This window comes from Dreissena polymorpha, chromosome 7, assembly GCF_020536995.1.
Source record: "Dreissena polymorpha isolate Duluth1 chromosome 7, UMN_Dpol_1.0, whole genome shotgun sequence".
NCBI lineage: Eukaryota > Metazoa > Mollusca > Bivalvia > Myida > Dreissenidae > Dreissena > Dreissena polymorpha.
In genome coordinates this window covers 102640567-102663309 of record NC_068361.1, presented here as the reverse complement: position 1 = coordinate 102663309, position 22743 = coordinate 102640567, and the positions used below count along the sequence as shown (strand labels likewise).

General features: G+C 33.8%; 2 protein-coding genes across 7 annotated transcripts in view; both read left to right on the top strand.

Moving 5' to 3' along the window:
- The window catches only part of LOC127837101 (Golgi-associated plant pathogenesis-related protein 1-like), a 36620-nt gene extending 34645 nt beyond the window's left edge, over positions 1–1975 (top strand). For all 3 annotated transcript variants that reach the window (XM_052363945.1, XM_052363944.1, XM_052363946.1), the window contains 2 exons: positions 79–165; positions 1250–1975. In XM_052363945.1, the coding sequence (XP_052219905.1) occupies positions 79–165; positions 1250–1347 (185 nt within the window). In that variant the 3' untranslated portion in view covers positions 1348–1975. The remainder of the gene's footprint in view (positions 1–78; positions 166–1249) is intronic.
- An 8084-nt stretch (positions 1976–10059) lies between these two features.
- Positions 10060–22109, top strand: LOC127837106 (uncharacterized). Of its 4 annotated transcripts, none has more exons than XR_008029098.1 (4): positions 10060–10367; positions 18499–18647; positions 19927–20051; positions 21740–22109. XR_008029098.1 is itself a non-coding variant. In XM_052363950.1 (3 exons), exons 1-3 carry the CDS (start codon positions 18511–18513, stop codon positions 21793–21795), a joined length of 318 nt encoding a protein of 105 aa, XP_052219910.1. In that variant the 5' UTR covers positions 18499–18510; the 3' UTR covers positions 21796–22109. The 4 variants fall into 4 exon arrangements, 1 of the variants encoding a protein (XP_052219910.1); XR_008029099.1 differs by lacking the exon at positions 10060–10367 and adding an exon at positions 10659–11562; XR_008029100.1 differs by lacking the exon at positions 10060–10367 and adding an exon at positions 11984–14293.
- Positions 22110–22743: the final 634 nt, after the last annotated feature.

The following is a 22743-nucleotide window of genomic DNA, read 5'->3' as shown; positions in this document are numbered from 1 at the left end:
AACTTAGATGGTTTGATTTTCTGGCATCATAGGTCAGTTGCCTATAATACATCTGAGCAAGCACATATTTCATATTAGTTCCAGAGATGACTGACAACGCTCGCAATACTCAACATCATGGTGGAGGTGAAGGAAGACAAACCAAATCCTACACCAGAACTAAAGGTTGCATTAGTCTAAATATAGTTCAACTGTTGTTGTTTTTTTAACTGATGTTGTTGCCATTTTCAACAGTAGTTCAGTCATAATAAGGCGTGCATTTAGCCACCTGACACACATCCTGGTTATGTATTCCATACTATTTATAAATATTTATACCAGGTAATAACAATGTCACACTGGAAACAGGGAAAGGGGAGATAATATCCGTGAAAGGGATTCTATGTCCAATGCCCCGCACACGTGACTTTACCGGTCCGGTGATCGAACTCGCAATCCACGGATTAGAGGTCGAGCTGTCTGTCAACTTAGCTAATTGACACACATAAGATAACTTACAACTGTTATTTAACTGATAAAAGATCATGTTTACATTGATGACTAGATGCATATAGACGGTGCACAAAGAACTATGAATATAACTGAACCTTCAATTGAACCCGAATTTACCCTGCATACAATGCATCTTATGACAATCCTGTATTTGTGATTACAATAAGCCAACAAAGCTTGAGCATACGTTCCCATTACAATGGGTATTCATATTGTATTCTCATTAAACAAGTCCTGCATAGCAATCTGATATTGTGCGTTTTCAGCATAAATAAACATTATAGCAAACGGATACATTGAATAACGGCCAAACAACTTCATTGTTAAATATATACTGCAGTTGGAGTCGTTTATGTTTTATTGTTTAACACTTTCGAAGGTGGTTTCGATTTAAGTGTAAAATAAAGGATTCGGGTAGTTTAGGTTACTTCTATGATGATAACTTCTTTCAAACGCTATTGTTAAATAAGCAATGTAGTTGGTTTCGATTACACTAAATTGTTAAATGCACAATGCATGTGGTTTTTGTTAAACCTTTATTTCAAAATGCATAATGCAGGTAATTCGGTTAAACTGCATTGCTTAACGTATAATCTAGATAGTTTCTGTAAAACATTATTGTTTAAGACATAATGTCGGTGGTTTCTGTAAATCATTTATTTTTAAAGACATATTACAGGTGGTTCCTGCTAAACTGTATGGTTAAAGACTTAATGCAGGTAGTTTCGGCTAAACTAAGTAACTATTTTATGCGCAGATGGTGTAACCACAACCTACGTGGAAGAGACTATCGTTAATCCTGATGGATCACGTACCACCAAGACCCACACGACAACCACAAACTCGAGCCGTTAAAAGGTTTCTACAATTTGATTAAAAACTGCACTTTGTGTGATTATGCTGTTTTCAACTGCGTGTATATTGTGAAATTATTTGAAACCAAAGTGATAATGCTTAATAAGCACTCTTATATTCATTACCCGTTGAACCATTAAAACACTCAATCAACTGCAGGTTTTATATAAAGTTACTTTAAACCATGCCCGCTTAGTACTCTCAAGGTCATAACTGTCGGTTTGCAATTATGCATACATATTTTATTTAAACTTTAAGCGTATTTAACATAACATTTTAAATCTTAATAGAAAAATTTATTTATACCGTAAACTCGTTTATTCGCATTACCAGTCAACCTCAAATATCTATTGTGTATGATTTTAAAATATATCCTATTTACAACATAATACCATGCTGTAAGTTTTACTTAATGGAATAAATTAATAAAATAACTTATGCCAAAGAATAAAAAATGAATATGCATGTATAATATAGTTTCCATTTGCTACTCTTGTTTTTCAGAATTGATTTTCAGAAATTATGATTGGTCGGATATCAGTTTACTTGCAATAATACGCATTACAAAGAAAAATAAAATTATGTACTAATACACATATTAAAGCACTTTTTATTAACATAATTTGGACATTCAATCACTATACATGTGCTAAATGAACTTGCTTTCTTTAAAAAAAAACGTGTTCGTTTTACCATGTATTTTGTTCTCATTTTTTGTATTGTTTATTCCTTTAACATGTATGTTTGAAATTAAAATTTACCGAGGTATGCATATGTTGTAAAGTGTTCCTTAGTTTTCTCATTTTATGACGATTGCATCTGTTTACAGACTTGGTACACCGTTTTTATGTAGAAAAATGACAAAAGAAATCAAAAGAGAATATTATTTTGTTCTACAAATTCATGCTATATTGCTTTATTTGAGGGTCATGTAAAGCTGCCACAGATTAAGATTAAAAAAACAGAGCTATTAACAGTTCAGGAATTTAAATGCCTAATCTCTTTCACAGATTCCCAGAACCAACTATGAAATAATCAAAACTACAAATTAAATTGAATAAAATCGCCTATGTATAAAAAATTAAATGAACACAAACATAAAAAACACTCTATCTAGAATTTTCCTTATTGTAATAAGAAACTCATTTTTTTTGAAAAAACTATTTGACTTACTGGAAAGTAATTGTGTATTGAGTCTACTATAAAACATTCTTTACAATACGGAAATATTCGGTAATTCTACGAAATCTTTGACGAAATAATAAAAAATCGTGTTGATGTTGATATATCCTTATGAAAATAAATGCCGAATAAGAACGAAACTACCTGTATTGTAATTGAGGACGTAGGATAAGAGTACAAAATACCAGCATGTACGTGCGTCTTCTTGGTAGATATGCAAATTTTGCTTCGCTGAAGACAGGAGATCAAACAAAGAAAATATTTGGAACAAAAAAGAAACGTTGGAAGTCTGTGGTTATTTCGCGAATAAGGAAGGTAATATACTTCAAAAGCAATGCAACTAGCTCTTTTTTTTTACCCCAATACACTTTTTTTTTCGCCCACCCGGTTTGATCCGAATGGCAGGATGTAATCAAATAACAAACAAGCTTTATCCACTTTACATATTTGGTAAATGAAACGTCTTAATAATATGTGTAATCTTTAATTATGTCGACGAGATTGTTAAAAATAAAATTTCTTTATCTAAATCACTAATTGTACATTACCTATTCATACAGACAACGTTTTTCTTTGTATAATATGAGGGCAAAATTTAAAAAATAATAATCCATACGTGGATGTTATTTTTCACCCAATATTAAGAAGAGGATACTCGCTTATTTATCAAATATTTATTTTAAGTTGTTATCTCAAATTCCAGACGAAAATATTCAACATCAATTCGCCTTACTAAATATTACTCCTTACTAATGAATATGTTAAAATTAGTAAAGCAACCCCTTTGATTGGAAATGGCAAATGTAAATACAATTGACGTTTGATGTTACATTTGTCGATTTTGCAAGTAATTTATAACGATACATTTATTTATTTCAGTAGGTTTGGATATATGTTTTCTTTTATCACACTTAACTATATACAGTAAGTAAGAATGGAAACATTTATATTATATAACGACAAAACATGTTAATGCCACTTTAAAAACAAACTGAGTTCTTGACCAGACCTATTTGGATTCCGGCGGAGACACTCAATCATGTTAAGGCAAACATTTGGTCACGTGGTTCAAAGTCAAATCGGCAGGTTATGGATCCGTTCAATTAACAAAAAAGTAATAGAAAAACAGCATGAAAAAGGTTATGGCGGGCCGATGGACATGGAGTATGACGTATAACACACTCGGCGAATTGTGTTTCAAACTCAGGCAATGTGAATGAGATAAGATAATCGAATCGAGTCAAGCCGAGATAGTATTACCCTAACGTATGGGAGAATGTTTTATACGTGTTTCTATGACATATTATTTACGTTAGTCGTGCTGAACGTCGAAATGCAAAATACAGCATGATATAATGTATCATTAAATCATACGTTGTAGCTCTTCATACGATCGCCGCAAGCCGATTGGTACAGAGAATTTTAACAAATAGTTTAGAAAGCCCTATCGGATAGCTTGAAAGAGTAAAACACTACTATCAAATGTATTTTTACTAATTGTAGTCAAATCAAAAAGGTGTGACAATACGGTCTATGCCTTTCCCAATGGTCCTTTAGCACAATGGTGCCACTGAGTCGAGTTTCAAAATCCTTGTTGCTGTCAGGACTCACATCTAAAAACATTTTTATGCAGGACTTTTTTTCAGTTAAAGCTACAACAGTTGATTAAAACATCAATAACATTAAAATATGTTTCACACAGAAATCACTTTATTGAAATGAAATTATCTGGTGTGATTTTGTTATCGAAGTACTGTTTCACTTCTTGTGTTCGTATCAAACGTGCAAAAATACATTGCAGATGGTACCATATCAGCAAGCGACACAAACCACAACTGCAAGTCTTTTCCTTTGTACCTTAGCACAATTCTTGGGGAAAGCCTTCATCATTACCTTGACGCGAATGAGTTCTATACGATACATTGTACAAAAAAGCACATTAAAGTGCGAGTCAAATCGAGCAATGGGTGGCACGACGGTGTTCATAAAGAGGTGTTAGCTATGACCATTGAGGATCTACTTGTTTTTTAAATGCGGACAGGTATGCCCATAGTGTACCAAATACCCCGCTAAATTGATTTAGAGCGGTAAGAATTAATGCCCCCTCTCCCCTTTTCAACTATGACTTCCGGCGTTACACACAAACTGGCTCACAAATATTGAGTAAAAAATTGTTTCAACTTACATCATTTTTACGCCGGAAGCCATCCCCTATAAAGAGTGGAATATCGGAAGCACGTATCGAGGAAATTTACTTGATGTTAACAGTTGCCAAACAACCATAAATCGGCGAGGTTGTTGTTTTTAAACCAATTTTTTTGCATGTGTGTGCGTCCTTAATTATGTGTATATAATTGTATACATACAGCGTGACGTCATTACATTGTTTTCCGTACGACCACTTATTAAACATAGTAGATATCAAGAAAATAGTGCGTCCCATTCGGTGTGTTTTTCAATAAAACTGTAAAAACAAAATCTTGTTCTTCCACTGATTATACTTAACACTTTTTTCGAATAGGAGCGAATTATTATGAAACGTCATTTACCAAACCTTTAGGGTTCTTGGCTTTTTCGTGCACACGTGTTTCCTCCAACGTAAAATATTTTGCTTGATTACTTCAAAAGTAAAGTCAAGTATGAAAGTAATTATCGAATAAGATTTCAAAAATGGTATGGTCACTTTTTGTACATACATTTACACATAATTGAAAACAACGACGATTGACAATTATTTATCTGTAAATTATAGAAATTTCTTAACTTCATATCTACACAAAAATTATCTGAAAATGTGTGTCTATAAATATTCAGCGACACGAACTTTTTTTTTCGATCTCAATCGACACTTGATCATGAAAAAGGATATACATTTTTCAATATGCAAAATGTTCATGTACTTTACACGGCGTAAATATCTTATATAAGGAAAATTATATATCATTTTACTTGTAATCCTGAGTCATTTCTCACTAGATCGACAAACTTTTTCCCTAAAGATTATTTTACAACCTCTTGAATATAATTGGGCGGAGCGGCTGCATTCACTCTAAATAAGTATATAGGGGATAGAGTTTCGAGATAAATTTCGTCTGTTAATAAATTTACGTCTAAAAGTTCTATTTCAGTTAACATATTTACCCAAAACAGGTTTGCAGTACCTTTATATATACAATGTTGTGGTGAAATGAATAATTATGTGAACCAATATTTATTATCAGATTTTCACTTTTTACATTTTTGTAAGTGTATGTCGTTCTATAAATGTATATACCTATATTGATAATTTCATGAGGTGGCTATAATCGCAACTTTATTTCGTGACTTGAATACAAACAAAATTGAAGTTGGATGGAAATGAAACAAAATTAAACTAAAATAAAACAAAAACAAACCCTCACCAAGTCAATTCCGACCTGCGATATGCTAAAACTGAATGTCAATAGGCACTGGATGCCCGTTTAACGTCGTCTACAGTCGACTGCAATTTACTAAAATAATATTTGTTTATGAAATTAACTGTTATTAATCGCTTAACCTTGAAATGTTGCTTCCACGTTAGTTAAGGGTGATGCAGATGTCGATGGTGGTCATGTTTATGACAGTGGTTGTTCGAGATGTTGCCCAAATTCTGGTATGTTACTGATATCGGTGGTAATGATGCTGATCGTAACGTTATTGGGTCAGTCGTGGTGATGCAGGAGTCAGTGGTTGTTATGCTTAAGCCGATGATGGTTAGCCCTATGCCGACGGTGGTGATGATGATGATGTTGGCTTCTGATGTCGGTGGTGTTTATGATTCCCACAGCGTCAGTAATGATGTTTGTGGTGCTGGTGATGGCGATGTTATAGATGATGCATACAAGAGCTGTTGCGCTTTCTGGTGTTTGTGATGCTTGTGTCGATGTCGGTGTAGGAGGTGTGGTGTTTATATTCGTTATGGTGAAATTGTGACGATATCACGGTTATGATGATGTTTTGGTGCGTATGGATTATTTAGAGGTGTTGCTGATGTCGGTGTAACTTGTATACAGGATCTGATTTTGTTAACATTGCTGCTGAAATTTCTGTTACTAAAATGTTTAGGGATGGTTAGAGTAAAATAGTTCACGAAAATGTTATTAAAGATAAGAAATCAGGCGTTCCTTTTCATATTAATAGGTAATATCTGCAAAACGTATCAACTATTAAATTATTGGGCGGGTTACTGTCCACAATATCTCCATGTCACATAAATTCTCAAAAGCAGCTTTTTGCATCCCTTTTGACGATAACCTGGACCAATATTGCACTGAAATGATACCCTTTGCTACGTAAATAATTAAAAATAAACAATTGTCCGTGAATTTGATGTGATAAAAGTAACTGAATACCATCATTAACATTGTTGCATGAAAAGAATGCTGAATAAGGATAGCAGTTTAATCGATTTATTTAACTGATGAAAATAGAGCATTTGCATGTCAAGGTTACCGATATCTCTCATATTTGTTTCTTCCGTGCGAATCCTTTTTTGGTGGTTGCATTTGCGCATACAATTCTAAATACGTTAAATGTTGTCTTATTTTATACATTACTTTAAACAAACTAATGATGTACGTTCTTTTTTATTTCATTAACTTAATCATCACCACGACAACAGCTTTGATACTTAAAATCTACTTATACTTCGCAAAATAGTTTGTAAAATAAAATTAACCCATAAAAACGGGGCTCCTTATAGCAATAGCCAAACTTACAACGCTACATGTGGTTTGGTAAAATAGATTTAATGAGAAACAACAATGCTCGGGTTTGCATCAGACAACAAAATGCAGATAGTATCATTTTCATGAATGATCAACATTGAAAGCATTGTGACAAAATGAGACATTGCTTTTTATGGGAATTTTCTTGTAAATCTTATTTATTTTTTAAATTATAGCCCGGAGAAGTTATAATATAACAATAACAACGGGTTACAATTTCAATTCCCTGACACGACATTTGCTCAAAGAGATATAGGGCAGTTAAGAAAATATATTACTTTATCATGTTCTTATAATGTCATTAAAAATGGGTATTACCCTATAGCGACCATTCTCAAATATATATTTTGATATATTATTTGACAAAGTAGGTGTAGATAGTAAACATATTTGAATACCAAAGCGTGTCTTCATTTGATCGGGACCATTTGACGTAAAAAATGTCAATGGGGAGTACAATTTCATCTTGGGGATATTCACAGGTTTTGAGTTTGTTTAGATTTCTTACGTTATCATGAACAATAGAATAATTTTTCATTTGAACTAAACCTGGTTAAACAATTTTATCAATTTTAAGGATCGTAGCAGCTAAACCAATTGTGTGACGTAAGTATAGTTAAGAGAATATGTAAACAGCGCTGTTATTGTGCGTGTCCCATTAAAACATTTATTACCGTGACATCAATGGAATTGAGATCAGATAAACGACAAACCAGGGGTCCCTTTAATCGATATAAGGTGATTTTAATACAATTCAATGATGTCAATTAGTAGCATTTCTTGGCCATTACCATTGCACTTAGTTTAGTTTAAACCTCTTTATTTTAGCTCGAATGCATCGAAAGCCGCAGGCTTATTGAAACGCTCTCGAGTCCGTTTCCTGGATGTACCTGGTGTCTTTGGGAGAGATCTGAAGAAGGCTCTCACAGTGGGGATCGAACCCGTGACCTCCCGGTCGCTAGGCGGACACCATATCCATTAAACTGCGGCGACCTATACCATTGTACGTGTGATGTGTACTATTGATGCTGACTCTCTGGTCAGGATTGTGTTGGGTCAGAATGATGCAATGAAGACAAAAATCAATTTCAATGAGTTTGCATCAAAATGCATGAATTTGTCTGTATTGAAATCCCTGACATTTCTTTACGAAAAATTAAAAAAAAATCAACAATATTAAGAACAAATAAACAAGTTTTCTTGATCTTGTCACACCCACAATTTAAAATAATGTTCTTTTACGTGTCCAAAATGATAACATGTCAGAATGAATACAGAACAAATGCTTAAAGATTTGTTACATTCTTTATTATCTAGAGGATATAATGTGTTGCTATTAAATTACATTATTGGGTTTTGGCAGCGAATGTTTTTCACAATTACAAGTTTGGTATTCATGTGTGAATACGTACCTTTAAATTACTTGTTTTTGGGTGTTTAAATATTATTTTATATGGTGTAAAGCATAACTTTGAGTGTCGTAGTCGATAGATGATCTTGTGCGCTTTCTTATCCTACTGCAGCATGTTCACGAACAATACAAATTTATGGTTTCTATGACTTTGACTTATATTAATGAAACATGTTTAAAAGGATTTTTTATTAACGGTATAATGTAATAAATTGATCTATTTAAAACAATTAAACTTATTTGAAACTATTAAATTGCATAGTTTTATTAGACTTAAGAAAGGTCGAGATGTAGTTGATTATTGTTTGGTCTCATTTCATTGTGCCTTAGAAAGCTATCGTTCTGGTGCTCTGGTCTGTATTTAACCCATGGGTGATAAAATGAGTCGCGTTCTGAGAAAACTGGGTTTAATGCATGTGCGTAAAGTGCCTCCCAGATTAGCCTGTGCAGTATGCACAGGCTAATCAGGAAATATACTTTCCGCCTTCAATGGATTTTCGTGTAAAAGAGACTTCTTTTTAACGAAAAATACTATAAAAGCGGAAAGTGTGGTCTCTAATAAGCCTGTGGTGACTGCACAAGATAATCTGGAACGACACTTTACGCACATGAATAAAATTAGTATTTATATTAAAATGCATTATTTTGTATTGCTGTTTGAATTGTGATGTGATGAGGTTACTGTTTATCTAATCTTAAATGTTAAACGAATAATTCTCGTCCCAGTGTGAGGTTCCTTTAAACCGGTTTAAACCCCCATTGTTTTGCATTGACTGTTTCAATGAGGTGATCCCAGTTTTGTTCATGTTTGAGCGAACATGTGTTTTAAACTAGTGGTTTTGTTTTGTGTCTTACTTGAGCGATTGGCTCCTTGCCATTAATAAACGACCACATTATGTGTGTCTTGTTCTGTGAAATCTGGTCATAATGTATGTGCGTAAAGTGTCGTCGAAGATTAGCCTGTGCAGTCCGCACAAATAAAAAATAAAAACGAAAGAGAAAAAATAAACGCAAGCCAACGAAACGATAGAAAACAGATACATTGAAACTTCAGCTTCATCAGCAGGAGAAAAAACTCTTTTTAAATGTGTCTTGTTCTGAGAAAGCTGGTTATAATGCATGTGCGTAAAGTGTCGTCCCAGATTAGCCTGTGCAGTCCGCACAGGCTAATAAGGGACGACACTTTCCGCTTAAATGGTATTTTCCGTTTAAAGGAAGTCCCTTTTTACCGAAAATCTAGTTTAAGCGTAAAGTGTCGTCCCTGATTAGCCTGTCATCTATCGAATCCTTAACATAACCATCCTTCGTGGACTCACTGGACCATCGTCCGTGACGCTTTATGGGATACCAAAGGGGTCGAAACTTTAACTTCTGCTCGAGCAGGAAAAAATGCTGCTTGAGCAGCATTTAAATGCTGCTCGACCAGCAAAATGCTGCTCGAGCAGCAAATTTACTGCTCGACCAGCATTTTTTCTGCTCGAGCAGAAAAATCCTGCTCGACCAGCATTTATTTTTAGATTATGGCATTAGCCAATCAGAGCTCTTGTTATATTTGCCACATGGTGCGAAACTGGTTTGTTTTGAAAAAATGGCTGCCACCATTAGACCTCTATGGTGCCTTTTTCACATCTTCTGCAAGTTTATGTGACGACCTGTTTAAAGTTTAACAGTGACACGCGGTAAGTGCTTTATATTTTGTCTGCAAACTAGTCGATCAAAAAATTGTTGCCATTCGCTTAATAAGAAAATCGACCATAAATGTCTAACGGCTGTTAAAACTTTTGCGAAAATCACGACGATGACTGATAAGAATTGCTCAATGGTAGTTCTGGCTCCCATAACTTTAAATGTCGCTTTTTATGATTTTTGACTGGCGCGACTTTACAGGTCTGTCAATACTATATAAACTGTACGCTGAAGTTTCTTTAGCTAGCTCAATGGGTGCGCAAGTGTAGGTTCTCTGTGTCTATCGATTTACTTTCTTAATGATTCTTAATAATTGCTTCCGACACAGGTGCCGATTGCCTGTGATTGTGCCTTTCTGGTTAACATTGTTTACGTTTCTCGTTCTCCCCATACATGTATATCTGCTGTCCTAACTTTTACAATTATCCAAAATATTATGTCTGTTAACCAGTTCTCAGTGCCCCAGATAAGCTGCGTATCTGCGTCTTTCACCCTATTAAAATGTTTAAAAATGCAAAGAAATACAATATCATGAGTATTGAAAACGCAACCAATTTGACTTTTACGCAAATTCGTCAAATTAACAATACAAAACTTCGATTAAAAATGCTTTGCTCATTTTAGTTATTTTCTCTTTGGAATTGTTATCGTAATGCGGTGACGCTTACATTCAGCAAGCTCAGCAAACGGTCATAGTAATTAGTTATTCAAACGCTATGCGTTTTCAATCTGACCTAATTCGTCGCTCATTGTGCATGTATTTGTAAAGCGTCTGTACTTTCAGTTTCTATTACAATGCGAAATAAAAATAGCTAAGAGAGGTCGATAGACGTCCGAGATTGTTGCGCCAAAATATCAGCCGATCGCAAACTTTTTCGAATCAAGAAAGCAAGAGGCAATCAGTGCCGAATCATTCGTGTTATCGATTTTGTTAAAAACTGTGTATACAGCAAATGAGTTGACATCCAAAAAACATGATGGAAAGTCTGTGACTTAACAAACCTGTCAAAAGTATAAAAAGAAGTTAGAAATTGTCGACATTTTTTAAAGTTTATATCATGGACAGTTTCAAGGATTAAACATATTACGAAACATCAGTTTTTTAAAATTTATGATGATAGTTTACAGTTCTATTGAATCAATACAAGTGTGCAGCGTCAACGGAAGTAAATCAGCAATTATTTTAAGGTATGCATTTTTATTACTCATTTTACCCTATATGAAGAATGGAATCACCCTATTTTTCAAAATCAATGGTTGAAAACCCTATTTCCCAAATAATTATCTGGGGCACTGAGTTCGCGAGGACTTTTCTCAACTTCAGTGTAAATTATTTTTCACCGAGGCCAATAAGCTTGTTCAAAGCTAACAACAGGTAAAATGTGAGTTGTGTCTGAATTACAAGTTGTTTAATTTTTCATAATTGAAATGTTTACAATTTACTATTTATTGAATAACTTGGCAGTGCATAATTAAAATCTGGGATGTTATTTTCAGCTCTGAACTGCGAAAAAATTGCATAATAATTACATTGGTGGCACTATAATGAGTTACCTTTCATCTATCCTTCCATTTAAATGTCCCTTAAGCAGACTTCCCAAACTTTGCAGAAAGAGTTTAGGCATTGTATTACACACTCATTTTAACCATGGCATGCTATTGTACAACATGTCTTGACGGAAATAATTTCGATAAAAAATATTTGCAGTAAATAATTTTTCTATTGCGAATCGTTTGTATCTTTTTATCTTTATTCTGAAATGCCCCTCTTAAGAATAATGTCATGTATAGCTGGTTTAGAATTAAGAATGATGATATGTTCTAACAGCATTTTGTCATGTCATTTACTGTACTTCTTAACCTACATGTATTTGAATATTAGTTTAAACCTATTTATTTTAGCTCGATTGCATAGAAAGTAATTCCTACTTATTTTAAATGCTTTCGAGTCCGTTTCCTGGGCCTAGAACCAGTATTTGAATATTCAGTCCCCATATAACTACGCCCATATGTTGTGGACATTTTCATACAAGAATACAAACAGGAATATGTATTGAAGTTTGCTTTTTAAATTGACAGTCAATCGGAGGGTAACAGGTTGTTTTTTTTTACAAGAAGTGAGGAACTAAACACAATTTGCAGGAAAAAAAAATATTTCTTTAAGTATATTTGCATCACAGGAGCTCTGGTGTCCTGAGGTTGAGGAAACTAGTGTTGAATCTAAAACATTTAGCATCATGTACTCAAAAGTGAGAAGCCAAGTCAGACACCGCAAAATGTAAAATAATCTGTCAGATGTTTGGTCTGACAGGCTACGAAATTCTGTCAGACTGAAGGATAATTTCTGGATTCCGCTTATTAACATACCTGATAATAGCATATTTCTGTTATTAGCATATAGAATGTCAAAGCACAGATTAATTCTTAAATTTTAATGTATTTTTCTTCTATTAATAGCATAATTTTTAACCCCAATATTCAGAATTCACTTAAAGTCTTTATAGCATAGAACATTCTCAGAATGCCAAGAAAATATGCTTTAAATTTGCAAAAATATGCTCAAATGCAAATGCAAATACCTAAGAATACAATTCCATTTGATAAATAGTTATCTTAAACATCAATCATATACAATGTTGAATTTAAATTTCACTTTGACGATCAATTATTAACAGATTTGACTTATTGTATGCCCCCAGTTGCTATATTTATGCTAAAATGTGTGTTCCGGTTAATAGCATATTCCTGTTATTAGCATAATTTTGGCTGACATGGTATGCTAAGAACAGGATTCCACTGTAGCAACATATTAATCAGGAATTATGGTTTGAATCCGTGAACTATTATTTTTAATGGTGAAAGAAAATCTCCATGACGCGTTTTCAAAAATTCCTAATCAAGCTTGGTAAAAGAGCACACAGAATAGCAAATTTATTACAGCGCCAACTTACGGGTAAAAATGATTGATTTTTTTTATATTCCGTAAAGACAAATGCCGCATCATATCCTATGGGTGATTTAAAAATTAATGAAGCCTAAATAAAACATGCATTTATTTTCTTACCATTAAGCATGTTTGAGTTCTTTTTCTATCTTACAGAAGTGTTTCCATGTGATTAACTTAAATGTGAAAATTCTTCTCAATAACTTTCTTCATTAACAAAATATATTGAAAAATATCCTTAAAATTGCCCCAAGTGTACTGGTTTTGCGTGACATTTTATGTAAAAGGCAATTTTCAATTCTATACTTCAATAAAACTTTCAGAAATATTAGGTATTGCCATCATTTAATGAATATAAAAATTCATATGCTTTAAGAAAAATAAAACAATGCTTCTTACTTAGGTTGATATCTTTTGTAGCAAGTGTTCAAAGCAATGATGTTCTTGTCAATTTTGTGCCACAATTTTCAACTCTCTTCATGTATATTAAGAGATGGGATCATAAAGTGCTTCAATATTTATAGGCAAAAAGTGTCCTTTTAACCTGTCACATGTTTTTTCTACACATTTGTACAGGTATTTATACAATTATTTGTTCATGTAAATTTTGAACAGCTGAATACTAAATGTGGTCAGAATTTGTCCCTGTCACAAGTGTACATTTTGCAAGAAAGTTATTTTAAATTTTTCATAAGATAGAATTTTCAAGGTTTTACATCATTTTCTTCAAACCATTAATGCTTATCACTAGATGTACTGAAAATTTGATGCCAAAACCTTGTGAACTTTTTTTGCAAGACAAATATTGCATTGTACCAAGTGTACGAATTTTTTATCATGTTTGATGGACAGGTGATAGCTTTTAAAAAATAAACAAAGGCACTAATTTTCTGGAAAGAAGTACACAGAAGATGTAATCTCCAAGAGAAAAAGGTGTTGTCTTCACTCTGGGGGTTAACTACTCTTATTATATGGGTATGTCTCCATATTTTGTCTTCAGAAGAAAAATATAAGCATATAAATGATAATGTGTGGGAATTATATTTGACTTTACCATAACATTATTACAAAAACACGTTTCCTCTTCTCAAATTAATGTCAATTTTAATCAAAATGTTTCTCCAATTATCTTCAATGTTAGCCTGAAGTTGGTTATTAAATGTTGTACATGTACACTTGGGACACAAAATGAATGTTTTTCTTATAAACCTCAAGAAAGTGAAAACAAACTTACATTATAGCGGAATTAATGATTAAATTTTGATTTAATAAAGCATTCAAAAGCAACTGAAAAAAAGCCAATATAAAAGTTGAACATGGTCAAATGTCAAATATGATGGATGAAAAAGTCTTTCAGACACTTATAATTAAACCACGCAGACTGTCACCCTTGTGGTACAATTCCTACACATCTAAACTAAAAACCATGTTAAAACCTTCGATAAACAACGGTACAGCACTTATTATTATTTCATTCATTTTTAATGACACATTACCAAAATATATAGAGGATATATTGTATTACAGAGGAAGGTCAAGTAAGAGGACATCGTGTTTAATGTATAAAGTATAAAAAGAACAAGGTCTAATTTATAAAGAACAAGGTCCGATATATAGAGAATATAATGTTTAATATATAGAGAGCAAGGTCTAAATATAGAACAGTGAATTATATGTGTCTTGTTCTGAGAAAACTGGGCTTAATTCATGTGCGTAAAGTCTCGTCCCTGATTAGCCTGTGCAGACTGCACAGGCTAATCAGAGCCGAGACTTTCCGCTTTTATGGTATTTTTAGTTTGAAGGAAGTCCCTTCTTACCAAAAATCAAGTTTAAGCGGAAAGTGTCGTCCCTGATAAGCCGGTGCGGACTGCAAAGGTTTATCTGGGACGACACTTTACGCACATGAATTTAGCCCAGTTTTATCAGAACAAGACACATATTATAGAAAACGAGGTCAACTGTTATGAAAAAATATAAACATGTATTTGTATACAGAACCATGTTCAATATTTATAGAAAAGCGTCCAATATATAGAGAACACAATATTAGATCAACTTCAAGTATAGAGAGCAATGTCTTATATATATATCAAATTCCAACATATAGAAGAGGCATAATGTCTTATATTTAAAGATCAAGGTCAATGCCATAGAGAACAATGTTTAATATGTAGAGAACATCATTTGATATGTAGAGAACAAGGTATGCTACCCATTTGTATAGAGAACAATGCCCAGCATATAGATCTCCAGCATATAGAGAGCAATTTATAATAGATCTTTATTATATAGAACAAGATAAATTATGAAACCAAAGTAAAATATATACAACTATGTGAAAAATATTTAAAACCAGGTCAAATGTATCTACAATTTGTGAAATATATGTGTTGTTTTATTGAAAATACAGATCTATGACAGACTGCATAATTATGGAGATTCCTTATGCCTCTGATATCCCATCGGTTATAAACATATTTAGGGCCACAAAAATACCTCAAATGAAATACATATAAAAGTTATGCTATTTTTCTTCAGATTTTCATCCATTTTGAAAATGTCCCAAGTGTACAGATTTGGCCTAAAATCATGCTAGATCGTTTCAGCAAACAATTCAAGTTCCCTGTAACTTATCTTATAATTTTATAAGAATATTTTATGCAAATTTAATTTGTATTCTATATTACTGACTGTTTGGGTATTTCTTAGAATAAATGATAACTAAAGTTGTCAAGTACAAATAACCTTAAATCTCTAAACATCAACCTTAAATCATCAAACGGACACAGAACATTATTTGGGGAAACATTAATTTGTATAGTCAAATGTAATACAAATTTAAAAAGTATTTATATATGTTGAATGGTTTGCTTATTTAACTTGTATACAAAAGTCATGTAAGTGTCCCAAGTGTACACATGTTTGAAAATTGTATACAGTTTTGGCAAAAGCTAGTTTTTGCAGATTTTCTTATATAATAAAAAAAAACTTCACATATATTTGAAGGTCATCCTATATTTTGATAAATCTGAGTTTTTCCTTTAAGATACACTGCTTTGAGGCCAGGTAAAAAACTTTTAGGAGTATAGTTTTGAAAAATATGTGTTAAAAAACATGAAAATTTAATTTTTCCATATTTTTTTTTAGAACACTTCTGATTTTGTATTTAAATTTTGCTTAAGAACATACTGCATGTTGACAAAACACACAAAATATTGATAACATGTTTTAATGGGATTTTATTAAGTGCAAAAGACATTTATAAAAAAAAATTCAAAACATTTGGTTAACATCTTTTGTTGTGAAAAAGTGATTACATCTGACAGTACGGCCCTACTCATTTATAAAACTTGAACCCTTTCCCTATGCAATACAAACAAAACTGTTGCCATAACTTAACATCTAAAATTTGAGAAATTTTTTCATTTAGGCTTCAATATCCCCACGCTTTTCGGAGAAAAAGTGGGGATATTGTGGTTATCTCCGTCTTCTGTCCGTCCTGGCCACTTTCTCCTCCTACACTATAAGCACTAGAACCTTGAAACTTACACACATGGTAGCTATGAGCATATGTGCGACCCTGCACTATTTGGAATTTTGATCTGACCCCTGGGTCAAAAGTTATGTGGGTTGGGGTGGGGCCGGGTCAGAGATTTTTACTCATTTTTATGCCCCTGGATCAAAAGATCGGGGGTATATTGTTTTTGGCCTGTCTGTCATTGTATGTGTGTGTGTCCCAAAACTTTAACCTTGGTCATAACTTTTGCAATATTCAAGATAGCAACTTGATATTTGGCATGCATGTGTATCTCATGGAGCTGCATATTTTGAGTGCACCGGAGACTACACCGAATGTCTTCAAATTAATACTGAAGCTCTCTTATGGCAATACGGATAATCTCAACTATACATGGCCCCATTACCAACCCTGGGGTGCCCCGCCCACATTGGCCACGCCCACATAGACCACGCCCACCCAAAATTGCCTTTTACTATAATTTCTTCATTTCTACACCGATTCACTTCAAATTGATACTGAACCTCTCTTATGACATTATGGTTAATCTCAACTATGCATGGCCCCATAACCAACCCTGGGGCACCCGCCCACATAGGCCACGCCCACCCAAAATTGCCTTTTACTATAATATCTTCATTTCTACACCGATTCACATCTAATTGATACCGAACTTCTCTTATGACAATACGTTCAATCTCAACTATGCATAAAACCATTACCAACCCTGGGGGAGCCCTGGGTCAAACATGCGGCGTGGGGATACACGTCGGCCTCAACCGCGCCATTTCTAGTTTATATTTTTGAAATCACCCATATTTGTGTAAAGTTTGGAGAAAAATCAAGAAAAACATATTTTAACAATGAAATACATTTAAGTTGTTTGATGATATTTTCATGTATTTCAACGTTTCCAATGTCCAGATAAATACCCTATTTGTACCCATTGAAAACCTTTAAAACTTTAATTTTGCATTGTTATTTTGTGTTGGGCTTGAAGAAAAAAGATTGACCTGTAATGCAAATGTTTACATTATATCTCGCAATCATAACAATTGTAGTGGTGACCGGGTTTTATCATTATTATATGATTATTAGTGCTTGTGGTCATATTTCAGATGCCCAGGGGCCTTTATGGTTGGGTTAGTGAGGGGTGCTCCCTCCCTTCCTTAATTGATTTTTAGCTCCACTGGCCAAAGGCCAGCGAGGCGTATGTCATAGTCCTGTGTCCGTCATGCGTGCGTCCGTCCGTGCCTGCGTGCGTCCTTGTCCTTAACTGTAGGATCTAGGGCTACCACATTTTGTATGTAGTGAGATATAGTAGTTCTCTATGTGTCCAATAATTATGTTGATTACGGTGGCAGTGGTAATGACTTGATATGTCTGTGAGATATGAATGCCAAAGTCTTCGTTTTACATGACATGAATTTTTATGTAAAAGTGGTGGTTCTTCATAAATTCTACATGTTCTTTTCAAACGATGACCTCTACAAAGTTGTTCCAGGAGTACCATATTGCCTGACAATCTTTTGTTTTATTGTTAACTTAAACTGTACTTGATTCTAGCATGCCACTATACTTCTTTGAAGTAATTTGAGCAAATTTCTCACTGTTTAGTAATGTATACATTGTTTAAGGTACATTATAATTTCACATTTTGTAGGTGGACTTCAATATGTATGATCTACTTATGCTGCCACAATGTAAAGGCAACAATCACTGGGTTTTGCTGTTTGCAAGTGTTATGTCCAGGACTGTAACCATTTACGACTCGTTGGGTGGTAACAACAAGGCATTGTTCGATTTGTTCTGGTAAGGTTCAAAGCTGTAATTCATTTTTATGTCCCCCACTATAGTAGTGGGGGACATATTCTTTTTGCCCTGTCTGTTGGTTGGTTGGTCTGTTTGCGCCAACTTTAACATTTGCAATAACTTTTGCAATATTGAAGATAGCAACTTGATATTTGGCATGCATATGTATCTCATGGAGCTGCACATTTTGAGTGGTGAAAGGTCAAAGTTAAGGTCATCCTTCAAGGTCAGAGGTCAAATATATGTGGCCAAAATCGCTCATTTTATGAGTACTTTTGCAATATTGAAGATAGCAACTTGATATTTGGCATGCATGTGTATCTCATGGAGCTGCACATTTTGAGTGGTGAAAGGTCAAGGTCATTCTTCAAGGTCAGAGGTCAAATATATGTGGCCCAAATCGCTTATTTTATGAATACTTTTGCAATATTGAAGATAGCAACTTGATATTTGGCATGCATGTGTATCTCATGGAGCTGCACATTTTGAGTGGTGAAAGGTCAAGGTCAAGGTCATCCTTCAAGGTCAAATATATGGTCAAAATTGCTCATGTAATGTCACTTCTGCAATATTGAAGCTAGCAATTTTATATTTTAAATGCATGTGTATCTCATGGAGCTGCACATTTTGAGTGGTGAAGGGTTAAGGTCAAGGTCATCCTTCAAGGTCAAACGTCATATAGGGGGACATTGTGTTTCACAAACGCATCTTGTTTGTCTTACCTGCTTGATATAGCAGTCACAGTAGCAGCTGGTGTATGTGCATTTTATGTGTGTCTCTGAGCTTATCCAAACTGTGATTCGATAATTGAATATGCCATTTTTAATATAGCTTACCACATATGTTCTCCATGTAGAGAAGCTGCAGCGCATGCGTTAACAAGAGATCAAAGGTCACATTTAGGGAGCTTTTTTGGCCAGTTCCAGTTATCATTCATCAGGCAATATACCAAACAAGATATTCAAAAAACTTTGTAAATCTTATTTGTTTTCTATATTTGGATCTTTATCTTAAATATTAAATTGTTATGACCACCAACACTTTAAAAATGATAGGCTATATATAAATTTAAGCTTGCTTTCTTAGTTCATTCTTATTTATTATTGTGTCCTATCTCTCACACTTATGTGTTTCCAATAATGTGTTAAGAGATTCACATATATATATATATATATGTTTGAAAACTGATTACCAAAACAATTTGGTATAGATAAAGTACCACTTAAGTATATAGGCACATGATTTTTGTTGATTTTTACCAACAAAATATTTGTTGCAGCCAGTTCATGTGTCAACGAGCGCAAATTGTGAACGATGGCTTGGAAAAAATTCAGTTCAGAGTTCAAAGCGCCACCTTGCAACAAACAGCGCCATGGAAACAGCTGTGGAGTGTTTGCATTGATGGTAATAAATTAGCTTTATATTTCTATATAGGAGTCACTTTGTCGTACTGTCGGTCGGTTTGTCGGTCTGTCCCGAAATTTCATCCGATCTTCACCAAACTTGGTCACAAGTTGTATCTTGATGATGTTTAGGCCAAGTTTGAATATGGGTCATGCTGGGTCAAAAACTAGGTCACGAGGTCACTTAGTGTGTTTTAAACCGAAAGTTTGTCCGGACCATAACTATGTCATTAATCGTTAGATTTTTAAATAACTTGGTACATTTGTTCACCATCATGGAACGGTGTGTTGCGTGAAAAAGTATGTTGATATCTCCAAGATCAAGGTCACACTTGGAGTTCAAGGGTCAAATGCTTGTCCGGGCCATAACTTTATCATTTATTGTGAGATTTTAAAATCATTTGGCAAATTTGTTCACCATCATGTGACGGTGTGTCGCGCGAAAGAATTACTTCAATATCTCGAAGGTCAAGGTCACACTTTGAGTTCAAAGATTAAAAATGGCCATAAATGAGCTTGTCTGGGCAATAACTATGTCATTCATTGTGAGATTTTAAAATCATTTGGCACATTTGTTCACCATCATTGGACGGTGTGTGGCGCGAAAGAATTACGTCGATAACTCCAAGATCAAGGTCACACTTTGAGTTCAAAGGTTAAAAAAGGCCATAAATGAGCTTGTCCAGGCCATAACTATGTTGTTCTTGTGAGATTTTAAAATCATTTGGCACATTTGTTCACCATTATTGGACGGTGTGTCGCGCAAAAGAATTAAGTCTATATCTGCAACGTCAAGGTCACACTGTGAGTTCAAAGGTCAAAATTGGCCATAAATGATCTTGTTCGAGCCATAACTATGTCATTTATTGTGAGATTTTAAAAATACATGGTTCATTTGTTCACAGTGATTGACGATGTGTCATGCGAAAGAGTTATGTTGATGACTCCAAGGTCTAGGTCACACTTGGAGTTCAAAAGTAAAAAAAATGGCCATAAATTTGGACTGCATGTCATGCTAAAGAATTCAAGAGTTCAAAGGTCGAAATGGCCATAAATGATAATGGCATTATCATTCTTAAAAATCGCCATAAATTTGATTCTCTTGTTTTGTGAAGACAGCATTCAAAATAGTCTGTGTCAATGCGGCATGTGGGGGTATTTGTCACGTCTGTGACAAAGCTATAGTTTGCTTAGTAAAGATTTGCATTAACGTTTATTCAACAAAATAATGGGAGAATGTAGAATATAATCATCGTACCTTTCTGTTGGTGCATTGGTTTTTAGAGCCTTGCATTTTCTTTTAATTTATAAAGGACACGATATTTCATATGTAATATCAAACTGTGTTATAGAGTCCCACTTTTGTCAAATAACCCTGAAAAAAGGTTAAACAAGAAGATTACTCATATTTTAATTTATTAATGTGTCATATAATGAAAAATAGCATTCTCTTTGCTCCATTATATTATTTTGTATGAAAAGTTGTTTTTCAGTGTCTTCATGTGATTGTATATTTATGATGCATAAAACATGAATACTTTTCACTGTAAAACTATCGTTCTTGCAATTTTATTTTCAGAAATAGTATTTTTTGTGAACACTTAATCTAGTGAATATATGCTTTTCTTATTGCAAACAAATGTTGTTGTTTTTTAAGCTAAGTATGAATGACTTTTACTTTATTTCCAGACTGCCAAATGTATGGTCATGAAAAAGCATCCCACAATGTTGCGACAGGCCCATGATTCAGCTTATCAAGACTAGTCGTGAGACGCAGACTTCTGATTCATGGAGTGCGGCAAACATATCTGTGTGACTCGATCACTCCACTGTAAAGACCCGCACGGCATTAAAATGGATATTATCAATATGTGTTGTTGCTCGAAAATATGTTTTGTAGCAGGAAGTGCTTTGGGCTCGATTAATCTGAGAACTCAACAAAATATTAATAAAATCCTTCTGTGCCTTTTAGTTCTGAAAACAGAAGTAGCCAGTTGGTATTACACATCTCCTAAACAAGTACAGCACAATAAAACTGAAGGTTTTAAATCCTACATTTTTATAACATCTTTATATCCACACAAAATATTGATGATTGTGGTGCTCAGATTGCAAAACCACCTGTTTGGCAAAAATAATGCAGATGGTTAGATTATGATAAGTGCAACAAAAAAAGAATAACTCTGGAGATAATAATTGATATGATAATCATTGCTTGACAGAATCACAATTGACCTAGATATTTATTTATGTAGTGGTGTATTTTTCAATGAGTGCCTTAAGATTCCAAAAACATATTGACTTAAAATAAATAATCCCGATGGCGTAAATGACTTATCATTTCATGTTCATGAACCGGTTTTAAAATACTTTGTAGACTTATCTGCTAGGCGGTGAGGACTTTTAGACCACCTGATAAACTTCAACTTTATTTGCCCTAGTTAAGTAACTGACTAAAGATATGTTAACATAATACTGATGACTGATGAGTCTGTTGTGTCTTATATTCTCATTGCTACTTAAAATATTAAGTCTTTTTCAACGTTGAGACTAATAATAAGCAAATTCGTTTAATTGATATCCCCCGCCAAATAAATTTTGATTATTGATGGGTGCAGAACTAACAGAAAAGTTTATTTGAAGGGTTGTACCCTTATCTCACTTATTTAAAAGTAACAACATAAAAAAAACAA